Source organism: Cornus florida, unplaced genomic scaffold (genome assembly GCF_030987335.1).
Source record: "Cornus florida cultivar Cherokee Brave unplaced genomic scaffold, ASM3098733v1 CherokeeBrave_3.0.0_Hap2_Chr05, whole genome shotgun sequence".
Lineage (NCBI taxonomy): Eukaryota > Viridiplantae > Streptophyta > Magnoliopsida > Cornales > Cornaceae > Cornus > Cornus florida.
In genome coordinates this window covers 97,348,326-97,372,063 of record NW_026775575.1, presented here as the reverse complement: position 1 = coordinate 97,372,063, position 23,738 = coordinate 97,348,326, and the positions used below count along the sequence as shown (strand labels likewise).

Genomic DNA, 23,738 nt, shown 5'->3' with positions numbered 1-23,738 from the left:
GTTGTGGGCTAATTTGTAAAACTGGAAAGGAAGTTTGTGTGAAGTTGAAACTGGGCATTTTTGGGAAGTTGCTATTGGAAGCCATGGCAGGGTATAATCTCTCTCTTGTAGTTGGAGGATGGCAAATGTTCAAAGAGTGCAGGCTACCTGAATGAGCAAATAATGTAATATTTTTTTCCTGAAAGCAATGCAGATTTGATCTTGCAAATTTCAATCAATCAGGTGGTGAAGATAAAGAGTTTGGAAATTCTCAGAGGATTGTAATTTTAGTGTGAAATTTGCAGCAAAATTGAAGATACATATGGAGGATTATTTGCAGCAAAATTGAAGATACATATGGAGGATTAAAACCAAGTAGGAAGTGAAGCCTTTTATTGCGTAATAGATGAAAATTTGACGATTAAGACAATTCCTTGTGATTACATTTCACAACATGTATAAACAGCTCTCATTAATTTTTTATTTTTATTTTTTTTCAGTCTTCTTCACTTTTCCTTTCTATTTAATTTGAGGATATTAATTCCTTCCTCTCATTTTCATTTATTTTCTCTCCATTTCTTTCCTTTCCTTTTATTTCCGTCCAGAAGTAGTATAAACTTTTATTAGCAAAACGGCCTCAATCTATTAGCAAATTTCGAAATCAGCCACCTGCAAATCTGCTTTGGAATTGGACCTCACTTGCTCGTCTGACGCGGACTCCAAAAATTATCCGGAGCAAAAACCAAACTATGTCGTCCCCAACCTTCCTGTTTTCTTCAATACCCATTTCTCCTCGAAAACCCACACAAACCCATCTTTCATTTCCCATCACATCACCATACCGTGAAGCTGCAACTCAACGAAACCATACGCTAAAACCCATCATCATCAATGCTATATTTCAGAACAAAAAAGCCATAGCTGCTCTTTTGGGAGCTGGGTTTGCGCTAACCCTAGTGGGATCCGCCACTGCTGCTCAATTGCCATTGTTGGGTTCTTCTTTGCAACTCGACGAACCCGCAAATGCGCTCTCATTGCCCACCTGGGCTATTCATGTCTCCAGCGTCGTAGAATGGTGAAAAGACTCACTCTGTTTATTTCTCGACATATATATATATATATATATATATATTCAAAGTTGAAGTTGTTTTGCTAATTTTGGAATTCTTCATTTGGAAGGATAACGGCAATGGCATTGGTGTGGCAATATGGGGAGAAATCTGGGTATGAATCATGGAAGGGCCTCTCTTGGGGTATGGTGAGTCTTCTTCTCAGCCTTATTCATTTTGTTCAGTTCACATGTCATTCATTGTTTCTAATTTATGATTGCTATTTTTGCCTTCATTTTTTGTGTATTGTCATTTATGTTTAAACAAGTCTGTGTCTGGTGATGAAATTTTATATTTTGTCCAAGATTTATAGGAAGTGTTCATCAATACCACTTCATTGCTTAATAATTTATTTTTTGTTAAGCTGCCACGACATTAAGAATGGTACGTTGTCAAATTTTCTTCACTCTCTGCGTGTAAATATCACGTCATATCTGGCAGCGATCTCATGGATGAGCATTGGATGAAATTCATCCCATTCAGGTTGCCATAGCATTTGAAATCACAGCTTTAATTTCTGGAATGGGTAATTGCAAAATGGAATCTTTGGAAAGTAATATGAGTCATCAAAGATCATCATCATAACAATTTATTTTTTTTCCTGAGTGGAGGAAAATTTTATAGATAAAGAAATTTTGTACAATTACAACAATGAGGGCATACCCTCACATGGAAAAGCCCATAAACCAAAGGGAGAACAAAAAAAGCAAGGGCATACCCTTGCTGCACAGAAACTCAACTAAAACTAGCCTATCATATGACATCTTGGAGGCTTACCCCCAAGACATCCCACACAATACATTTGGTTAGCAATGTTAGGAAATTAGACACAACTAATTTCTTTAGGACCCTGGGGTCAATACTCACAATAACATGCACAGAAACACAAGACAAGAATTATATGTGGTTCGGCCAATTATGCCTACGTCCACGGCGCGCACCAGAAATTCACTATATCTGCTGAGTAATTACAAGATGTGGATCAGCAGATCCCACACACGCATACATCGTGTGTCTCTCTCTTCTGAAAAATACACTTTGTGTTTTCTTGCTCACTCTCTGAAAAATACTCACACTGTATTTCTCTCTTTTTCTTCCTCTCTTATCTCTCACTCTGCTCTGCTCTTTGTCTGAGCTATTGAGCTTGTGTGTTTTTGTGTTTTTTGCCTTCATCTTCTTCGTTCCTATTTATAGCTGAAGATAGGAGACATCTTTCCTTAAATATAGCCTTGAATCAAGACACTATGGTAAGAAAAAATGCAAAAGCAAAGTGGGTGGGCAGTAAAACAGTTGCAAAGTGAACCAACATTAATGGCCACCGAAAAATGAGCAGTGATTGTGGCCATGTCATAACAAGCAAGGCAGGCACTCTAGGAGCATATCCATGGATTCTTCCATTTCTTTCAGACCATATGTAGTAAAGTGTGGTTGTAAACACCATGTTAAACAATTTGTGTCTCTGGTTCTTGACTGTAAATTGCTGAGCAAAAGCATGAACCACTCCCAAAATAGAATCAGATCTCTGTACTTTCCACTTCAGAACATCAGCAAGGCAGCATCACAGTTCTCCAGAATAGTTACAACCCCAAAGCAAGTGATCAACCTCCACATGAAGTCCATACAATACACACCTAGAAAAAATGGAATTTCACATGCGACAATTAAAAATATGGCCTTCTTTATGTTACATGGAGTCATGGACTCGCATACAGGTATCGAATATGGGTATATGTCTAAGTTTCAGGCGTCCTTAAATCCTAGATATTATGATATGAGAACTTGGTTTAACTGTGTCCAAAATGTGTGTAAGGGTATATGGACATGTCTTGCACACCTTTTTTTTTTTTTGCTAAATTATGTCTTGCACACTTAAGGACATATATTCTATATAATAGCGGATCGTATAATGTTAATTATTTTATTTTATTTTTTCATGGCAAGAATGTTAGGGTTTAAGGGTTATTCTATAAAAATGTTGTTATTCTATAAAAATATACTCAACTATAATTTAAATTAAATGAAATATGGTGAAAAAAGGGATTGCATCTATCTGAGATATTTATTATCAAGTTTGGAATTTCTTCTTCCATCATTGTATGTAGAGGATTCAACTATTCCATTTGGATACATGTGTCAGAAACATATCCCGTATCCATGTCTTGTTGTGTTGGCATGAATATGTTGAGGGGAATAGAAGAGTCCATGTAACAGATTTTTACGATTTCTCTTGGTCTGCTAAATCTAATAATATAGCTTGAAACATTGTGCGTATGGCTTTCCCTAGGTTAAATCTCTTCGAGTGACAGAATGTAAAGCATAACTTAATTTAGTTGGGAAAAATTATTTCATTTTAGTGGATTTACTTTCAAAAGGAGCCATGAATATCTTAATTGTTTACTGATTGCAAATTATGCTCAGTTAAATGTATAAAATTACATAAGATATGCAATGATGCTTTTAAATTGCCAATGATAGAACAGTAAAGTAACTTCTTATAGGTATCTCGTTTCAAATTATTACTTCCTCTACCTACTGAATTTAATTTCAAATTATAACTTCCTCTACCTACTCATTCTTTATATATTGTGTTCACTGGTTTAGGTACCCCTACTTGGTGGAGCGTTTTGTGCATGCACATGGCATTTCTTTTATAACTCCGAGGCTCTTGAGGTGAGAAGAACTGAATTCCTTTTCAGAACTTGCGATCAAAATATTAAGTTCAAACATTTTTCCTAATGAATAATATTTTTGAAGAAGTTTAAATGTTAGAATTTTGATAAATACTCATATAGAATCACATGCAAATTAATACAAGGTTAAGTAGTTGTGTGACACATATGCTATATGGATATATTCCTTTGCTGTAGCAAGGAATGTGGAGGTCACTGCATCTTCTTTATCTTATTAGAACTGTGCCATGAGATAGGGGAGCCCACTATTTTGCGGGAGTCTTAGGGGTTCGGAGGACAACTGATGATGGCTGGAACATGCAGTGAAACACTTGAGTGGAGAAGCCTGGTTGAAAATTTGCCTCAGTGATCTTCATTTTGGCCTTCAAGACACAAAATCCTAGGATCTAAAAGGGGAATGCGATAAAAACTTGGAGAGTTCAAGGAACTCAATGGACCCTGATCCTGACCCAATCATGCATAAGATACTAGGGTGCATACTCTTGAAGGCGGCTTAGATGGAGGCCAAGATGACACGGAGAGAGGTGATGTAGATAGAGGTCGAGATAATAATAGGAGCAGGAGAAAATCAATGTGCGGTGGGGGATTTGTGGTTATGAAGATAGCCTTAGCCTAAGGTGAAGTCGAGGATCAAGGGTTTGCATGTGTGAACCATTAAGGGACCAACATGGCACACCTGTGAAGATGTCTGATAATGTTGCTATTCCATGCACCATTATTGTGAGGTCAGCCTCTTAACATCTAAAGGTCATAAGGATTTAGCTTAGAGAAATTTTTAGCATATAATACATCAAAAGTAAAGAAAAATAAATACAATTATTTTATAATTTTTTTAATTTAATTCCATATTACTAGTTTACCCCAAATGAATAATTCTGGCTCCGTCCCTATTATATCACCATACGAGTGATATGACAGGAAGTCTGTTTATAAGTGATGTTGGCAAGCTTTTATTTTGTAACAGCTAAATGGTAACAACTTTCTAGGAGCTTGTATGAGAGGCAAAATTTATTGATTATTATATGTTGCAGTGGTTGACCTAGGAAGCCCGTAACACCAACCTCTTTGGCAGGGCTTTCCATGGTATATATCAAATCTTGGGACCAAACTATTATAATTAATGGGGTTTTCTTCCTTGCCACGGAAGGCATTCGCAAAAAGACGTGAGCTTTTCTTCTTTTCTATTTGCCAAGGGGGCTACACTCCCAGGAGGACAACTCCATTGATTTCTTCTTTGAGAAGTTAGGGTGAGCACTTGGGGGTTCTTGTTAGAAGAAGCAAACTCTGGAGGTTGAGGTTTTCTTCATTGGCAAGAAAGTCTCTGTATCTGTTTGCTTCTCTTAGGCAAAATTGAGATTTCCCAAAGGATGAACTCAGGTGTCTGCTTTATTTATGGGAGAAATTATAACCCTTAAATCAGTTCAATAACAATGCTGGGATTTGTATTTACCAAACCATCAGGAGCCCTTGCCTAGGGCCGTAGAGATTGATCTCTATAGCAGAGCATCTTCCCGGATTACATTTGAAGCATTCAGTCCATGGGTGCCTTCCTGTGTTACAGTTATGTGATTAGCTTGTGTTGAAGGTTGTCCTTAGTAGGATGGGGAGATCGTTCCACGTAAGCCAGGAGATCTGAGATCAGCATCCAAGTGGAGATCTAAGCAACACAAGGGACTCTTCGATAGTGAAGATTAAGAAAGGGAAGGTCGATCTCGGTATCCAATAAGCTCAAGCTTGACTGTTCAAAGTTCTAGAGTGGTGGTTGTTGCCTTCTTAAAAGCTGATTAATGCTCTTATTTATAGTGCTTACTTCCTCGGATAATGTCCCTTGGTCTTTTGGGCGAGCCCGACTTTATCCTAGGGTTTACGGGTCTCCCCCTCTAGACAAATGGGATGTTGACGGATGAACCGTGGCGCTTTGCCCCCCAGTCCAAAGGGGTAATGGCGCTCCTTAATTAATGCAAATCTTGTCAAATGTCTTTCGTAATTAATGCTCTCTTTATTACCCGTAGCTCGAGCTCGAGTACCGAATATCCTTTCCCCCTTGCATTGGCCTCGGACCGAGGCGGTGCCTTGGATCTCAGCCACGTGTCCACATACCCTCAGATTCCCGAACTCTGTATAGGAATGGGCCTTCTCCGAGATTCTGCCTTCTTAACCTCTCAAGGCCACATTCCAACAACATCTCTAGGTCCCTCTATCCGTAAAGGGAGGGGTTCACAGAGCAGGAAGCTCGAGGTCACTCCGGCGGGGAGTGACCACGGAAGAGCAGGAATCGTCGAGGTCGCTTTAGCAGGTAGTGACCTCGGAAGAACAGGAAGGATGGGCCTATCCAATTAGAGCGGGGCGCGTCCTTGGGCGAGGAGGGGTAGCGACCCCCTCCTCCTTCAGCGAGTCGAGTCGCAGGACAAGTAGCTCGAGGATACTTGGTCCCTTCAGGGGTGAGGCATGCCAAATAAGTATTAGCCAGGTGTGCTTATTTTCAGAGGTGGCGCCACTTGGATAGCCAGCATGGCGCGATCATCAACATTTTGCCCCCCTGCTCGAGGTCGCCGAGAGGGGAGCTTGAGTAAGCCATTAAAGCTTTACTCTTTATTTTATATTGTTATAATTATGCCTTGGAATCGAGGGGTCACATCGCCTCGACTTCCCCGATCCACGTGTCGACTTTTTATTAGTATGTCAGATCATGGCGTTTCGACTTTCGAGGTACTTCTTTTCATTTGTCAGGGGCGCGGCGTTTGGGATGCCCAATCCCTAACTATTTAAGCCATACTTCATTTATCCAAGGCATAAAGAACACTCAAAGCCCTCTCCTCAAAAGAATTTTTTTTTAGTTAAGAGTCATGACAGCTCGCGATGATGTTCCCGATGTCCCTCCTTTGGCCGAATGGCGAGTTGCCCCTTATTTTGGTTCGAATTATACCTTTTGGGCGAATAGTGACATGCTGAGTGAGGTGGACGAGGTTCAAGAGGGCACTTTTCTGTTTGAGGGCGAGCCCTATGCATCCACTGGAGTTCCCATCCAGCCTAGCTCGATTTTGCGATTAAGGGTAGAGCGCGACGACTTCCCTCACTCGAGTCTTGCTTTTACGAGTCAGACTGGTCGCGGACGCGGGTGGGACTCATGGACAGATGCCATCCTGTCTGATGTCGAGTTTTCCAAAATCTTGCAGTTTTTGAAAAATTACAGACGCTATTCGCAACACCTGGGAACTGACCATACCGCGAGACATTTACGACCTTGCGCTCCTCTTGTCTCGGTGGAGTTGAGATACCCACACCTTTGTTACCTCTTGGGGGGAATTTACCCCTACTTTGGAAGACGTGGTCCAGCTTATGTGTTTGAACGTGTTTGGTGAGCACGACCCTAGCTCTTGGTCCATCCCTGAAGATGAGGTTAAGCTTGCGGCGAAGCTTCAGGGGGGCCTTACCTCTGCGGGGAAGATTGCCTCGCGCTATCAAGATGATGGTCTTCACAAGGAGTTTCCAGAAACAGGAAAGAAGTGCACTTTTGTGTCACTCCTCCGTTATTACTTTCGAGACTCCCCCCGCCCCCCCCGCCGGGGGCTAAGAAGGAGAGGAATCCTTCAGTGGTCCCAAGTGCAAGGACTCAGCTCGCCTCGCTGCCTTCCTCTTGTCTTGGTTGTCTAGATTCATCTTTCCAGGCCCTCTTGATGATGGGCCTTGCCCCGACCTCATCCCTTTGGCTGTCAGATTAGCTTACGGCAAAAGTTTTCCCTTGGCCGCGCTATTCCTGGGTACACTTTACCACGAGCTCGACTTAGCATATGCTCGTATGGAGCGCTCTGTGGGTCGTATGAGTGTGGTCTCTCCTGTTAACGCAATTTTCCTTCAAATGTTCTTGTTCGAGCATTTCCCAAAGTATGGTCCTCGCCCTGACACGCTACCTCGAGACAGTGGCCTAAAACGGTCTGCTCAGTGGCATAAGCATAGTACGAAGAAAAAGCTGGCCGAGTACATTGACAGGGAGAGTTGCTTCGTGGCTCGCCCTTATATTCACGGCCCTCGTGTTGATTGTTGTGCTTCAAAGGACGGCATGATCATTTCAGGCAGGTCTCTGAGGTGCACTCCAGCATTGACCATCCTTGCCATGTCTTTACCAGGCTACCTTCCTGCTCTATTCCCTCCTCACTCTGGGGTAGGAAAAGTCTACAATCCCCACAGGGTAGCTCGACAATTTGGGTATGAACAGGGCCTTTCTCGGGATTACGGCTATGGAGCTCGCCAGGACCACAACACATATGCCTCGGGCTTTTCTCGTTTTCTTGACTCAGAGGAAGCGGAACTCTTGGGAAATCACCAAATTCTTCACGTCCCTGCTACTTTGAGGATGGGGCGATGGGCTGCAAAGACGAGATCATATTGGAAGGAGGTGATAATTTCTTTTAGGCAGTTCATAAGCAGCGCGCCAATCCCTGTTCCTGCTCGTTCTATATTAAAGGGCGACACCTCGTTTCAACCTTTTAAGAACACTTTCATAACCGCGCGCGGTAAGCCTTGTGGTACGGCGAATTTATCCCCTCTGGCTTTGCCAGATACTACCGCTCCCGTGATAGCCCTCCAAGCTACCAAAGCCCGTCGAGACAAACGCAAGCTCGACCGGGATGTCAGCACATTTGTGCCCGCGACTGCTCCCTCAAAACGAGCCAAGGTAAATACATCTCACTTCCAACTCCCTTAGTATCCCTAGTCCTCGCGCTTCATCCTTATTCTATTATTATGATGATTATTATTATTATTATTATTTTTAGGCCACCTCGAAAGACACTTCCATTGTCAAGACTTTTACCGTTCCCACTGGCGTTTCTCGCCCATTGACTCGCGCTGGGGTTTCCTTAAGTGCGAGAACCTGCCCTGCTCCTTCCGAGGAAGCCTCTATCGCCGTTGTACCTATCGAGGACACAGCCCATGCTTCTAAAGCTCGTGCTGGTCTGGACATTCCTTCCGACCCCCTGCATACTCTTGTGAGTGTTATTGAGGATCCTGAGCAAGTAGCGAGAGCGATCTTATCATCCGACCTGATCTCCCCCCCCCCCCCCCCCCCCCCCCCCGGCGCTCGCGGCTTGGGATGGGGAAGGAGCTGATTCCCTTAGCAATGGGTTTAGGCCGATTTGATGAAAACACGGGTGAGATAAATACTGAAGCGGACCCTGCCATGGGTACCTTTAATTTCGAACGAAGTCCCCGTTACTCACCATCTAATGCAAGTATCCCCCCCCCCCCCCCCCCCCCCCCCTCTTTTTTTTTTTAAATTGAGGTTTACGTTTTCTTACCTCCCCCTCTTTTAAGATTATAAGAACATAAGTCCTATAGTCTTTCCCTTTTCGTTGCAAATGCCGAGGCAGTTGCATCTGATGTGGCCGAGGTCGTTGCAAATTCCGAAGATGACCATTCTAGCCGCGAAGGGGAAGGTAGCGATTCGGACTCGGTCGAGGTTACCCATGTGTTGCCTCGGGAGCCGATTACCGAGCTGCAGCAGATGGTAGACACGGCTATCAAATCTCTTCCCCCTCCTGAAGAGGATAGTCTGGATGACTTAAGAAGTTCAAACTCTAATGAATCCTCCAAGGGTAGGGCCTCGGGGTCAACTGACTCGAGGGCAGTCGGGGATGATTCGATCGAACCAGCCTTCAACAAGAATACGATTGAGAGAAGAGATCATCCATCAAACGAGGGCAGTAATGAAGGGACCGTTGCAAGGCCAGAACAAACTGTGAATGCTCCCTCGCTCGTATCGTGGGGTGGGACAATTCTTTCCGCAGATGAGGCCAGAGTCTTAGACTAGGTAAAGGCCAAGCATCCCCAAACCTTTGGGAACCTCGAGGGGGCAATACCTTTCTTTTTGGACTTTGTGCACAAGACCCTATGCAAACTAACCGTGACCCTCTGCGAGGCCAGAGTAAAATCTTTAAGTGGAGAAGAGCTTGATTCTTTAGACCGGCTTCTCGCCAATTTAAAAAGGGCCTAAGTCGAGGTGGGTTGGGCCGAGGATATACTTGCGCGGTTAAAAGCCTTTGAAGCGCGAGAAAAGATGGTGGAGGAGATTAAAGACCTTCATGATCGAGCGGAAGAGGAGAGGCAAGCGCTTCATTTCGAGAAGGCTCGCTTGGTCGAGTTACAGGAGCAAGTAACTGTAAGGGAGCAACGCATCGCCTCTCTGGATAGCGAGGTCGAACGCAAACAGTCATTGCTTGGTCTTGCCACCCTCAATTTAAGCGAGCTACCTTGATTGATTTTTTTGAAAAGTTGTATATTTATTTCGGTCAAGAATAGCCATGTTGCCTTGTTTAAACTCTAATGGACTGTGTACTTTTACGAAACTCATAGTTTGTTATGGAATGGGAATTATATATATATATATATATATATATATATATATATATATATATATATATTTGCCAGATTATAATGTCAAATGCCATAAATTATCTTTAGTCCAGGAGTTTGCATAATTTGCATTTGTCATTTGACGACCTCGATCAGAGAGGAGGTGGCCACAGGGACAACAAAAAAACAAAACCATGTATAGCAGTAATCTTGGGAAATATAGAGTCCCTCGGCCCTATTCAGTACATTTTATTTTCAAAAGAATAGGGACGAGGCTTTAACAGCCCCTTACAAATATAAGACCTCCAGGGAGATTGTCTGAAATTTAAACATAATATTTCTTTAACCACTTGGCATTGAACGAGCCCAGAATTTTGTTGCTACCAATTCTTCCGATCTCATAATATCCGCTATCATTAGCGGCCCTGATCTCAAAGGGGCCCTCCCATTTTGGGGTAAACTTAGGTGCCGATAGGTTTCTTATCACGTGTACTGCTGATTTCAATACCAGATCCCCTTCCTGAAATGCTCGAGGTCTGACAGTGGCGTTGTATGCTCGAGCTATCCTCCTTTGATAAACTGTTGAGTCTGTTCCTCGTATGTTCTCTTTGTTCTTGCAAGCCTTCGAATTCTCCAGTTCTGGAGTTAATTTGAACCTGGCTTTGCTCAGCAAGACTTCCGAGAGGGACTGCCATCTCAACTAGGAGAACAGCCTCAGCGCCATAAACCAAAGAGAATGGTGTCGCGTTAGTAGCACCCCTAATAGTAGTTCAGTAAGCCCAAAGCGCGAGGGGAAACTGCTCCGCCCATATGTCATGTTGCTCCTTCAGCGTTCTACTTAGGATCCGCAAGAGGGTCTTGTTGGTCGCTTTCGCCTGTCCATTACCTTTGGGGTAATATGGTGTGGATTTACGATGGGTCACCTGGTACCTTTGTAGAAGTGCGCGGACTCTGCTGTTAACAAAGGGGGTCCCATTGTCAGACAAGATAACTTGAGGTATGCCAAAGCGGCATATGATATTTTCCTTGATGAAATTCGCCACCACTTGCCCTGTCGCCACTGATAAGGCCACTGCCTTGACCCATTTAGTGAAAATTTCCGTCGCCACGAGTATCCATTTCCTCTTCTTAGACTTTGGCGAAATTGGGCCTATTAAGTCTATGGCCCAAGTGTGAAATGGCCAGGGGGCCTGTGTAGAATGCAACTCTACTGCCGAGGCATGAATGCTGTGGCTATGAATTTGACATTCCCAGCCCTTTTGGGCATGCCTCTTGCTGTCCATCTGCATTGTGGGCCAATAGTAACCCAACTGTATAATACGATTATGCAGCTTCTTCCAACCTTGGTGCTCGTCTTCATGAGCCTGTTTCAGCACCTCACAAGCTTCTGCAGGGCCTACAAATCTCTTGGCTCTGCCATCGAAGCCTCGTCTCATCAATTCACCATTGCATATGAAAAATCGTCTTGCTTCCCTTTTTATCAGAACGGCCTCCTCGCGGTCCCGCGGGAGCGACCGCTTTTCAAGATATTCCACATATTTCCGTCTCCAGTCTTCTTCAACACTAGCCACACACTGGGCTTCCTCGAGCAGTTCTTGACATTTTGTACATGCTTTCTGTATAGCCGCTGCGTCTTTCGCCATTGTCGGCCAGTAGTATCCCTGTCTTTGCACCCTCCGATACAAGCTCAAGGAATTGTCGCCACACGTGTGCTTATGAATTTCAGTCAGCACTTGGCTAGCCTCCAGACTCCCGACACATCTTGCCAAAGTTCCACCAGGCGTTTTGAAATATAATACCCCTAAATACAATGTGAAATTTTTGAGTTCCAACAAATGAATTCCACCCGTCAGCCCCTTCAATTGTGACTAATACGGAGTTTGCCAGTCATCCTTGCTTTCTTGGCCAGCAAATTCTGCATCGTACAAGCAGGACTCGTTTTTCTTATGAATGCGGATGTCCACCGATTCTCCCGCAATCTCAACTTTGGATGCCAGTGTAGCCAAGGCATCCGGATGTCGATTGGCTGTTCGGGGTGCATGAGTTATACGGGGTGCATGAGTTCTATATGCCACCAAGGCTGGCTCTTTGATAGCATAGGAACCGTCTAACTGCCTCACCACTAAGTTTGAGTCCCCTTGAACATGCAACCGCTTGACCTTAGCCTCCCGTGCTCCAAAAAGACCAAGCACTAAGGCCTTATATTCCGCCGTATTATTTGAACATCCGAAAGTGAGCTTATAAGAAAGATTTTGGGCTTTCCCTACTTTGGGAGTCAACACTACCCCCGCGCCTCCTCCCGTAGAGGTTGATGACCCATCAAATGACAATTTCCACATCACATCCTTGTCCGCACAACAAACCGACTCAAACTCATCATATGGAAGATCATCACACACTGGCTCAAAGTTGCCAGCAGGAAATTGAGCTACTAGATCTGCTATGGCCTGGCTTAGGATGGTACGGGGTGTGAGGCATTGAATGTCAAACTCTGCCAACGCCAAGAGCCACCGCGCCACTCGTCCTGAAATAATTGGTCGCGAAAGCAAATACCGCAATGGGTCACACGTTCTATCTAAACTCAGACCTTCCCCTCATTAGGCTACCAAAGACATGTGTGACTTCGGCAAGAGCCGGTATAAACCGCCGTAGGTACGAAGCCCGTCCTACCAAACTCTTGAGTTGTTTAAGAGAGCGGGGAAGGGGCATCTCCAAAATGGCCCGAACTTTGCTTTGCTCGACATCAATGCCCTGCCAATGCACTATAAAACCCAAGAATCGCCTAGCCTCTACTCCAAAGGCGCATTTCAACGGATTCATTCTCAGCTTATACTTTCGACACCTTTTAAAGACGCTTCTCAAGTCAGCCAAGTGCTCACTTCTGGCTCGCGACTTCACCACCAATCATCCACATAATCTTCCATTTGTTTATGCAACATATCATGGAAAATAGCCATTATGGCTCGCTGCTAGGTAGCCCCAGCATTTTTCAATCCAAAAGGCATGACTGTAAAATGGAAGTTACCCATGGGAGTGCGAAACGCCGTCTTCTCTGCATCACATTGCGCCATTCTTATCTGATTGTATCCGCCGTATCCATCCATAAACAAAAACATCTCATGTCCTGAGGTTGAGTCGATCAAATTATCGATCATGGGAAGTGGAAAGTCATCTTTCGGGTATTCCCTATTCAAATCCCTGAAGTCAACACAGACTTTGATCTTCCCATTTTTCTTCTTTACTGGGACGACGTTGGCCAACCACGTAGGATGCTGGATAGGCTTGATGAAACCGGCCTGCAACAACTTTTGCACTTCTTCCTTGATTTGCAGCTCGAGCTCCGGACGAAAGCTCCTTTGCGCCTGCTTGACTGGGCGTGCATCTGGTCGCACATTGAGATGATGAGCCATTACCTGGGGATCTAATCCAGGCATTTCTTCATACGTCCAGGCAAAAACATCTTCAAATTCCTTGAGCAAATTTATCAATGCCGCCTTCCCATCGCCTTTCAACCTTCTACACACATAGACCACCTGAGGGCGGCCACCATTGGCTAGATCGACCTCTTCCATTTCGTCTTGATTAAGCCGAACCGGCTTGGCTGGCTCCACTTTTGCTCCCTCCTCATAGTCCAGTAATTCCGCCTGACATGATTCCACTCGGGGGCGTGGTTTCGCCCGAGGTCGTGCCCCTCAACACCGTCATAAGCGGTAGATAATCCTTCCATCAGATAGGCATACCCTTTTGCAAACAGCGGGCTTCTTCTGATTGGCAATCGTTCCCGGCATTCTTTTTCTCTCCTTGTTCTATCTTTTCCCACTTTGGCAAAGGTATAGCCAACAGCGGCTGGGATTCCTCTACATCCTCTAGCTCATTAAAGAATCCAGCCTCCACCATATGGGATTCTTTTTTGGTAAACGGCTGATCGGAGTAACGGACCGTAACCTGCTTCCCATTCCAGAACCCTTTCATGCATTGATGGTATGAAGATGAGACAATCCCAAACCTATGCATCCAACCTCGGTCCATGAGCAAATGATAAGAGGTATCCGAGTCAATGACATGAAACTTAACTGGACCTTTGAACTTTCCAATGGCTAATTCACGTGCTCCTCGGTCCTCCGGATATCGCTTCCAAACCCAGCAATCTCAGTCAGTTTCTGAATAAGCTTCTCGTCTGGGAGCCCACTTCGACGAAAGACTTCTAAAGGCATGATATTAAGAGACGAGCCATTGTCTAAAAATGCCCGTTTGAGCTCGACTCCATTGAGCGACGCTGTAACATATAACGGCCTGTTATGCGGGGTAGGGACGCATTTATCCTCTTCGGCAAAGACTATGACCGATCCAGGCGACCTCTGCGGGACTGGGAGTGGCGTGATTGACGCAACTTCTTTAACGCCTTCCTTCGCCGCTAGCAACAGAAACTTAGCTATTTCTTTATGAGCGAGGGGAGAAAAATCCATCTTCTGGAGGATAGATTTAACAGGGGCCGTTTCTAACAGGCGAAACGCGTTGAGGTCGTCTCCCTTGACCAGCGCGACCTGGGCAGGACCATTCTCGGCCTCTTCCCCGGCGACCGCTTCGCCAGTCACCATCATTGCAACACCTCGATCATGCATAGGGAAAGGTTCCTCCCTCACATCCCTGGGAGGGAGAATAAGCTCGCCATTGGCGATCCTTCTGTGGAAAACATTCCGCAAGGCCCAACAATCATAGGTTGGATGACGAGTATGCCGATGATACATGCAGTACTTGGGATTGGCCACTTCTTCTGGAGCGGGTCGCGGGCAATCTCGGGCAATTTGATATCTCCACGTTGGATCCATTTCTTGAGGATGGTTTCTACTTCTTCTGGAGTGCATGGGAACGGGGGAGGCACTTCGTCCGGATTCTTTGCTCGAGAAGCGTGGGCTGGCCTCATATTCCTTTTATTGGGAGGCGCGTCTGCGGCTGAAACTTGGGGTCTACGCCTGCCCCGATATTCTTCTTGCATGGCCCCTTGCGCACAAATGGCGAGATTACTAGCCAAATTCCGAGATGCTTCTATCAAATCAGCGAAAGTAAGGAGCTTCAAGTTAATAAGATGGATTCGGTAGGACCCCTGCATGCCTTGTATGCAAATTTTGGCCAGCGCCTCCTCTTTATGCGTTTCATAGCATTCCATAGCCCGATTGTGGAATCTATGTACATACGTAAGCAAGTCCTCTCCAGGCCCTGAACTTCCTTAGTCAAAGATAAAGTAGTCATTTTTTCTTTTGCCTGAAAAAACTTGGTGTGGAATAACGTAGCGAGCTGGCTCCAGGTAGTGAGCGACCCCGATTCCAGATTCACGTACCATTTGTAAGCTCTATCTGTGAGAGTCTTGGAGAACTCCCTGAGCCGCACAGTGTAGTCGTTTCCAAAAGGTCCCAAGGCTTCTATAAATCGTACCACATGTTTACGCGGATTGCCCTTTCTTCCATCGAACTAGCTGAATTTGGGGGTTACATACCCCGGAGGATACGGGAGAAGCGCGACAGACTGCGCATATGGTGGCTCGGGGGCAAATTCTTTAGTCAGAATGTTCTTTTCATTTTGCAACAGCGTCTGCAGATCTGCCATAGTCACATAAGGTGACTGCTGATTCAAACCCTGCTGGCATCCAAATTCCTCCGAACCCCTATCTCCGCGGATTACCTCCCTTCGACTGGTGCTTGGCGTGTTCAGTCTTGTTGGTGCCGTGAGTGGGGTGCTGAAGAGAGTTCGGCGAGCATGCGGTGGTGTGTCCTGTGGCTGTCTCCGTTGGCCAGTAGAATATCTCACCTCAGCTAATGATGGTTGCACACGTCGCGCGAGACTACCTGGGGTCACCTGCCCCCCAGTGAGTCCGTCAGAGAAATCACCACTTGGCCTGCACCTTGCCGATATACCCCTCTGTCGACAATCTCCCGTAGCAAGCTCACCACCTCCTTCTGAGTGCCCTCAAGCTGTTCCATTCTGTATGACAACGCATTATGGGCCTCTACCAAAGCGTCGGGATAGATGATTCTAGTTCCGGGAAAGTATGACCCCGGCATACTCACGGACCCCTCGTAGCCTTCCCCGAGGGCGGGACTAGTCTGAGAGGGTGGACTGATCTTTTTGAAACGACCCTAAATTGATACCATTTTTTTTTAAAAAATTTGGCACGACTTCTCCTAAAAAGGGGACTACAACCACCTGCTCAAAAAAAAAAACGCAATGGCCCTTCCTGACCTTTCAAAACACCTCCAACCTGCCCCAACACATAATACAATTAATATACTCCAACATCCCATCCATCCGTTCATTATACCTCAACATGGCTCATCTCATGGTGGAACATCTACATACCGTTTAATCCAAATTATCATAATTACAATCCCAAAATATAGTTACAATAACAAGAGTTCACAAATCTCTATACTAAATATAACAAACTAAGATTTTACAAAAATATGGGACTTAATACAAAAATAGCAAAATGAAGTCTTCTAATCCAAATTAGGCCTATGGTGGAAAGTCATCCGCCACTTTTTTCCCGTTTCCTGAAAAAAATTATTAAATAATAGGGTGAGCATAAAGCTCAGTAGGTAGCACTTAAGACACGCTTCTTGTGTCCCCGTGAATCCAAACATAGAATAGAGCAGTGAGAATGGGGATCAGGCCATGTAAGGAAACCACAATATAATAATCAATCTCCACATAAGTAACATAATGCAATGGGAATGCAATGCATGCCAATGTCGCTCCCTGTTTTCAAAATCAAAACCATCACTTGTAAACTGTTAATATAACGCGCCCTTTGGTGATCCCGCAGCGACACGAGAGAAGGATTGGCTAGTGTCCCTGACCCTTGGTATCCTTGCGGCGTCATTATGGGGCCCAGCTAGCTCAACCACACTAAGGCAATCTCCCTAGTTCCCTCTAGGCTATATTAACCTTCCGGCCCTTTGGTACCCCCGCGGCGACCGGGTTTTCACAAAACCGATTCATTAAAATACTTTCCCAAAATTTTCTTTTTCTTTTCAAAACGATTTCTTCCTTTTCATGCCCAATGCCAGTGCATGAATGCATCAATGCTATGTCCATGCTCATAATCCCATGACTAGTTCAAATGTAACTAACAAGGCATGGTTCACAAAAATTCCCAAAGGATTTACCACATAACTGCATATAATAAGATTCTAACATTTTTGGCATATGAAAATCAACACATAAACATGCTCTTTACATAAAACATTTAATCCACATAGTTCCATGGTTATCATATAAGCATGCTTTTCATACAACATATTTAACACACATTCTCACATGTTCATATATCTCAATCAAGTCAATTTAAACTATAATTAACATAATTAAGCATTCTAAGACACAAATCAAGTAGATTAACTCACTAAAGCACAAGATTTCATGAATTAAGGGCCCCCACCTCAATTTGTGTAAAACCCTCAAAATGGGTCTCCAATTTCGAAAGCCAAGGGGATACTCAAAGCTGAAATTGTTGGTATGAACGCGTAGAGCTCGCCGTGCTCTCCGTTTTGCCTCAAACGGCACTCCAATCCACCAAGTATTGAGTGAGATACCCTCATTCAAAGATTGAAAGAGAAAAGAAAAAGAAAAAGCACAAGAAGAGAGTAAGAGAGAGATTCAGCGGGGAGAGAGAATGAGGGTTGGAAATGTGGTCTCTAGATCACTCTTGATATAGTGATGGGTCCCACCACTTTTAAATTTCTTTTCCCTTTTCATTTTCTTCCATTTTACACCTCACACATATAAATGCACCACATACAAATACCACTTAATCCACATAAATTAAAATACACAAAGTGCAATGGACCCAACTAAAAACCTGTACACAAAACGTGAAAAGACCGAAATACCCTTGCATCAACGAATTACCGGAAAAATGAAAAATGTAGAAAATTAGAAACGTCACACTCTTGCACGCTAATCTCACGTATGCTTGACATCTGTGAAGCGCTCCCTCCCACTGTGGTCGCCAAATTGTTGAAGGTAGACCTTAGTAGGATGGGGAGATCGTTCCACGTAAGCCAAGAGATCTGAGATCAGCATCCAAGTGGAGATCTAAGCAACACAAGGGACTCTTCGATAGTGAAGATTAAGAAAGGGAAGGCCGATCTCGGTATCCAACGAGCTCTAGCTTGATTGTTCAAAGTTTTAGAGTGGTGGTTGTTGCCTTCTTAAAAGCTGATTAATGCTCTTATTTATAGTGCTTACTTCCTCGGATAATGTCCCTTGGTCTTTTGGGCGAGCCCGACTTTACCCTAGGGTTTAAGGGTCTCCCCCTCTAGACAGATGGGACATTGACGGATGGACCGCGGTGCTTTGCCCCCCGGTCCAAAGGGGTAATGGCGCTCTTTAATTAATGCAAATCTTGTTAAATGTCTTTCGTAATTAATACTCTCTTTATTACCCGTAGCTCAAGCTCGAGTATCGGATATCCTTTCCCCCTTGCATTGGCCTCGGACCGAGGTGGTGCCTTGGATCTCAGCCACCTGTCCACATACCCTCAAATTCCCGAACTCTGTATAGGAATGGGCCTTCTCCGAGATTCTGCCTTCTTAACCTCTCGAGGCCACATTCCAACAACATCTCGAGGTCCCTCTATCCGTAAAGGGAGGGGTTCACAGAGCAGGAAGCTTGAGGTCGCTCCGGCGGGGAGTGACTCCGGGAGAGCAGGAATCGTCGAGGTCGCTTTAGCAGGGAGTGACCTCGGAAGAACAGGAAGGATGGGCCCATCTGATTGGAGCAGGGCGCGTCCTTGGGCGAGGAGGGGTAGCGACCCCCTCCTCGTTCAGCGAGTCGAGTCGCGGGACAAGTAGCTCGAGGATACTTGGTCCCTTCAGGGGTGAGTCATGCCAAATAAGTATTGGCCAGGTGTGCCTATTTTCAGAGGTGGCACCACTTGGACAGCCAGCATGGCGCGATCATCAACAGCTTGTTTGTTGATTTTAAATTTGACGAACTAATTTTTCAGCAAATTGTCTTGAGCATAGTTTGTATCTCTGTCCGGCTCAATGGTACTGAACCATTTAGTAACGGGCTTGAGGGGCCTAATTGAACCACTTTAAAATGGGTATGAGATGGGTCCACTTGTTGAATTGCGATATGCCACGCCTTCAAACTTCAAATAGATATGCTTATTCATTAGGTGCTTGCCACTCTGTGGGGACCCATAATTTTTGGGCCTTAAGGAGGTTTTGTAGCCCACTTCATTCATAAACTTTCGTTTATCTGTTGAGCGTCATAGTTATCTTTTTGCATATGTTGAGCATTTTCATTTTCATAGTTATATGATCCTATTGATTCATTACTTTTATCTTGATTTCGTGCCATAGATGACATCTGGATTGACTTGATGTTTATCTGCAAGTTGTAGGTATTGGTCGCTCTTCAAGCAGCATTGACAGTTATAGGTAACACCACCATGTGTGTTGCTGCATACCGTATCTATAGATTATCACAGGGGGATTCTAAGAATTTATAGAGCTCTTTTATGTACATACTGTTCACGTGATTGAATCCTTGGTTTCTGTCTCCTATTCTGGTTGTAGGTACATCAATTCTTCTTACTAGATATAAACCTAGATCATGGTCATTGGTTGAGGACTAAGTGACAATACTGGATTACAATCTTATGACTTTTTGCCGAAGATGTAAAATATGAAACACGATGGAATCTTTATTTACTTATGGTGGGAAAAGAGTTCATTTGAAACTATGAACTAGCACATGCTTTGTTATAATTCCATTAGACAAGAAAATGTTTTCCCCGTCATTATGTTGTGATATGGTTGCGAGGATTTTGAGGCGTCACCATGTTTGAGCTGTGTCTAAAAACGAGAATTCTTCCTCTCGTGATTGTCAACCAAGTGGTCTGACCGTAGCTTCTCTAATTGCAATATTATAGTCAAAAGTTTAGATAAATCATCATAAGACACCTACATATTTAGACTTTCGGAGTTATATTAGTTGCCAGGTACATATGTTGTCTGAACCTTCAAGGTCCTACATTTTCTTGAGAATTTTAATATTATTTTATGATAAGTATGTCAACTATAATTGCTATTTTGACTGATATATTGAGTGTGAATTGAACCAGACCACTTCAATCTGAAATGGCTTGAACTTGTCTAGAAGGTTGTGAAATTTTGCAATGTGACTCTTCCATGAATTGTAATAATGGGGTTTTGACATGTGTTACATAAAGATAGGCAAAAAGTAAACACTAGAGGAAGATGAGTACCTGGACAAAATACAATAAATTAGTATCAGCAATTTGTCAATGAGTCATTATGAAATAATTCGGCGGAACAATTTCAGTGCATTCACATTGTATGTTGCCTGAAAAATTGTAGTGGAAATAGTTCATTTATTTGCATTAGTGATGAACTTAATCAATAGATTGTACATTGAATTTCTTTGTTAATTATTCAAGGAACAAATAGTCTTATTCATTTTGGTTTTCATTTCTTCCTACTTGTATTGTTTTTTTTTTAATTAAATTCTTTTATGAATTCTGAATTTAGAAAGGAAAATAAAAAACAGAAACATTACGAATTTCATTTGGTTTGAAATTAGGTTAGGTTGGTGATTTCTGGATAAAAATCTTGAAATGCAAGAAATAGGGTGTGGATTGATTGCAAATGCAGAAAAGGTAGTAGACCTTGTAGGCCATGTGGTTCAAAGTTGTATTCAAGGTTATACACAAAGATGGATTGAAGGTTAAGAATAATAGTAAAATAGAGAAGCCTTTGTGGAACAAAATAGTCCCAGGGCCTAATTTCCTAGGTCAATGCATTGGGATGCTCCCTCCTTCCAATGCCTTTAGGGTGGAAAGAATTGTGTGAATTCATATGATATTATGATACTCAGGCCACCATTTTGACTTTGCACTCATCTTTTTGGGGGCCTTGGAAGATGGTTCTCAGTATCAACATCAATTATGTACTTGATGCTTGTTAATAATATGTTTAACCACTTGATTCTCCATTCCATTGTCAAAGAAGAAGGGCGCTTAAGGATGTTATAATAGTATTTATATGTGCGCGCGTGTGTGTGTGTGTATATATATATATATATATATATAAATGACATTATTGTCCTTGACTTGATTCATGAAATTCAAGTGTAAGGGGGCGTTTATGTCCTTTTCTTTTTTTCTTTTTTCTTTTTTTTTTTTTATAAAAAAAAAGCGAAGTTTAAAGATATCAGTGACTGACATTTTTCCATATAGTACAGTATATACATGTGAGAGCATCATAAACAGGATAGGCACAACTTGCATATAATGTTTATACTCCGAGTCTCCCAGAGTCCCAGGTATTGGGAAATGAGTAAAATGGCATTGATTAAATAATGCGGAAGAAAAATGACCCGTACATACATTTATAGAGGTTTTATATGATATCATATCGTCAATATCTACTGGTTAGTTTATTTTTAATTTGATAATTCGGTTTATATATATATGATATATATTTGTTTAGAAAAAGTTTTTCTTCGAAATGCATGAGTATATACAATAATATTTGTGCATGGAACATCTGTATTCAATGTGCAGATATGGGGTTTCCAACCGTGGATTTAACTATGGTATGATCGAGCTGTATTTTAGCTGTAAAAATTAGGGTTGTATATATGCAGAAAGAAAGATGAAGATGATGATGATGATGATTATGATAAATTGATAATATAGCAAGTATCTCGAGCCAACAACCCTAGGACTTTCGTGGGTCTCCATTCCTGATTTTGTTGCTTCACGTGTTAACAATCCAACCATTATTGGCTTTAGGCTTTAGGGTTAAGAAAAAGCAGAAAATTAATTTTATATTGTATATTGTATTCCAGATCAGAAGTATATGTTTCAGATACAGGGTTGTAATTATATACAACATGGTTTTGAGGAAATGGATGAGATAGATAATCTGCATGTCATTACTTCTAATGCCTTCCCAAATGTCCTTCAGAAATTAAACTAGATTACAGTACTAAAACTCTGATCAGCTTCAACTTTAATTTGAGTCCTGTTTGGTTCCTCCAATTCATTGATATAGAGTATTCATAACCTTTTTATATATGGTTTCACTTTTGTCAGACATTTGCCCTTTGTTTTCCATATCAAAAGACTCCTACAAGTACACCTGTGAGGAGCAATTATATATATATATATATATATATATATAGTTGCATCTTTATCTTCACAAAGTAAAAGCCAATGCTCAGACCCTGATCATCTCACTTGAATAAACCTAAACACAATCCCAAAAATGGAAAGTGAAGACAACAACTTGGGTCCTCAATTGATCACAAGTCATATATAGTTGTTTCACAGTCATCCAAACATTAAACTATTTCATGCAAAATTAAATCTCTTCATCTTAATATATCCTCCAATACAAATAAAATACAAAATACAGGGGGGTACCCATTAATACATAAAATTATGAATATCAGAGAAAGTAGCCATTAATTAGATTTCACATTAAAAATTCATCAAGCAGAAATATATAAAATGCTAGACAAGCTCATCATACTTTGCTTATTTTAAAATTTAACCAAATTCATGAGAGAGAGAGATACTAGTGTTTGGGAAGTAGAAAAAGGGTGGTGGTGGTGGTGGTGGTGGATGAGACAGAATTGGAATGATGAGAGAGTTTGTTGTGCAACTCAGACATCAAGGCGAGGTTCTCTTGATGGAGGAGAGTAGCTTTCATTCTCAACTTCTGGTTCTCTTGTAAAATAGACATGTTCTCCATATATAGCTTCAAGTTCTTTAGTTCTATGTCCTCCCCAACCTTCTCTTCACATGATCTTCTCTTCCTCCTGTTCATTCAACAAATTAGACACTTTCACGATGCATGCAATAGTAATAATAATACCAAACAAACAAAAGAAACAAGTATATATATATATATATATATAATGGTACCTGTTGAGCCTATGAACTCGAACCTTAGGTCGCTTTGATCCTTGTTTTCGTGTAGACGAATCGAGTGTGGGTGGTGGAAACCATTCTGTGGAGCCAGTACACATTTTTTCTGCAGTTTATTTACTTCTAAAGTTTCTTCTATTACAAATACAAGAAGAAGAAGAAGAAGAAGCAGCAAAGTGGTTTGGAATGAATGAGTGGGAAATTGAGAAGAGAGTGGAGGGTTAGGAGAATGTATAAATAGGTGGGCTTGCAATTATATCAGCATTTGTAGTATGTGTGCTGCACCCATGTGGTGCCCCTGGCTTGGTTTGTAAATCTTGAGAGAGAGATGTGGGGAGAGAGAGAGAGAGAGAGAGAGATTTCAAGAGGGGTAATGATGGCAAGAGGACTCATGATTGCAACGGGCAGCAACCCCATGTATATCCATGAAGAAAAAGCCTAAGAAGAAGGAAAGCTCCTTTAATCTATGCCCCCTTCTAGCTTTCCTCCATAACATTTTTGGCTGACTTGAGGGCTGCCATTTTCTATTTCACAACTAACAAAATGATCATTGTACCCTCTTCTATCCACCAATGGAACGTCCAAATGAGGGCTTTTTCGTCATTCCAGAAATCTTGCCGCCAAGGATTTGGCTTCATTCGGAATTAC

The 23,738-nt window shown here is 42.8% G+C and overlaps 2 protein-coding genes across 4 annotated transcripts; one reads left to right on the top strand and one right to left on the bottom strand.

The window, feature by feature from the left end:
* Positions 1-538: 538 nt before the first annotated feature.
* Positions 539-22,050, top strand: LOC132307823 (uncharacterized). 3 transcript variants are annotated; one of them, XM_059805697.1, is made up of 4 exons: positions 539-1,054; positions 1,159-1,237; positions 3,690-3,758; positions 21,720-22,050. In XM_059805697.1, the coding sequence occupies exons 1-4, from the start codon at positions 729-731 to the stop codon at positions 21,744-21,746; spliced, it is 501 nt and encodes a 166-aa protein (XP_059661680.1). In that variant the 5' UTR covers positions 539-728; the 3' UTR covers positions 21,747-22,050. The 3 variants fall into 3 exon arrangements, with proteins under 3 accessions (XP_059661680.1, XP_059661681.1, XP_059661679.1); XM_059805698.1 differs by lacking the exon at positions 21,720-22,050 and adding an exon at positions 19,530-19,877 and having other exon boundaries at positions 541-1,054; XM_059805696.1 differs by lacking the exon at positions 21,720-22,050 and adding an exon at positions 19,536-19,877 and having other exon boundaries at positions 543-1,054.
* Positions 22,051-22,493: 443 nt separating this feature from the next.
* LOC132310385 (protein LITTLE ZIPPER 2-like) lies at positions 22,494-23,531 on the bottom strand. The gene is made up of 2 exons (XM_059808563.1): positions 23,088-23,531; positions 22,494-22,981 (listed from the first exon to the last, which is right to left on the bottom strand). The coding sequence occupies exons 1-2, from the start codon at positions 23,189-23,191 to the stop codon at positions 22,738-22,740; spliced, it is 348 nt and encodes a 115-aa protein (XP_059664546.1). The 5' UTR covers positions 23,192-23,531; the 3' UTR covers positions 22,494-22,737.
* Positions 23,532-23,738: the final 207 nt, after the last annotated feature.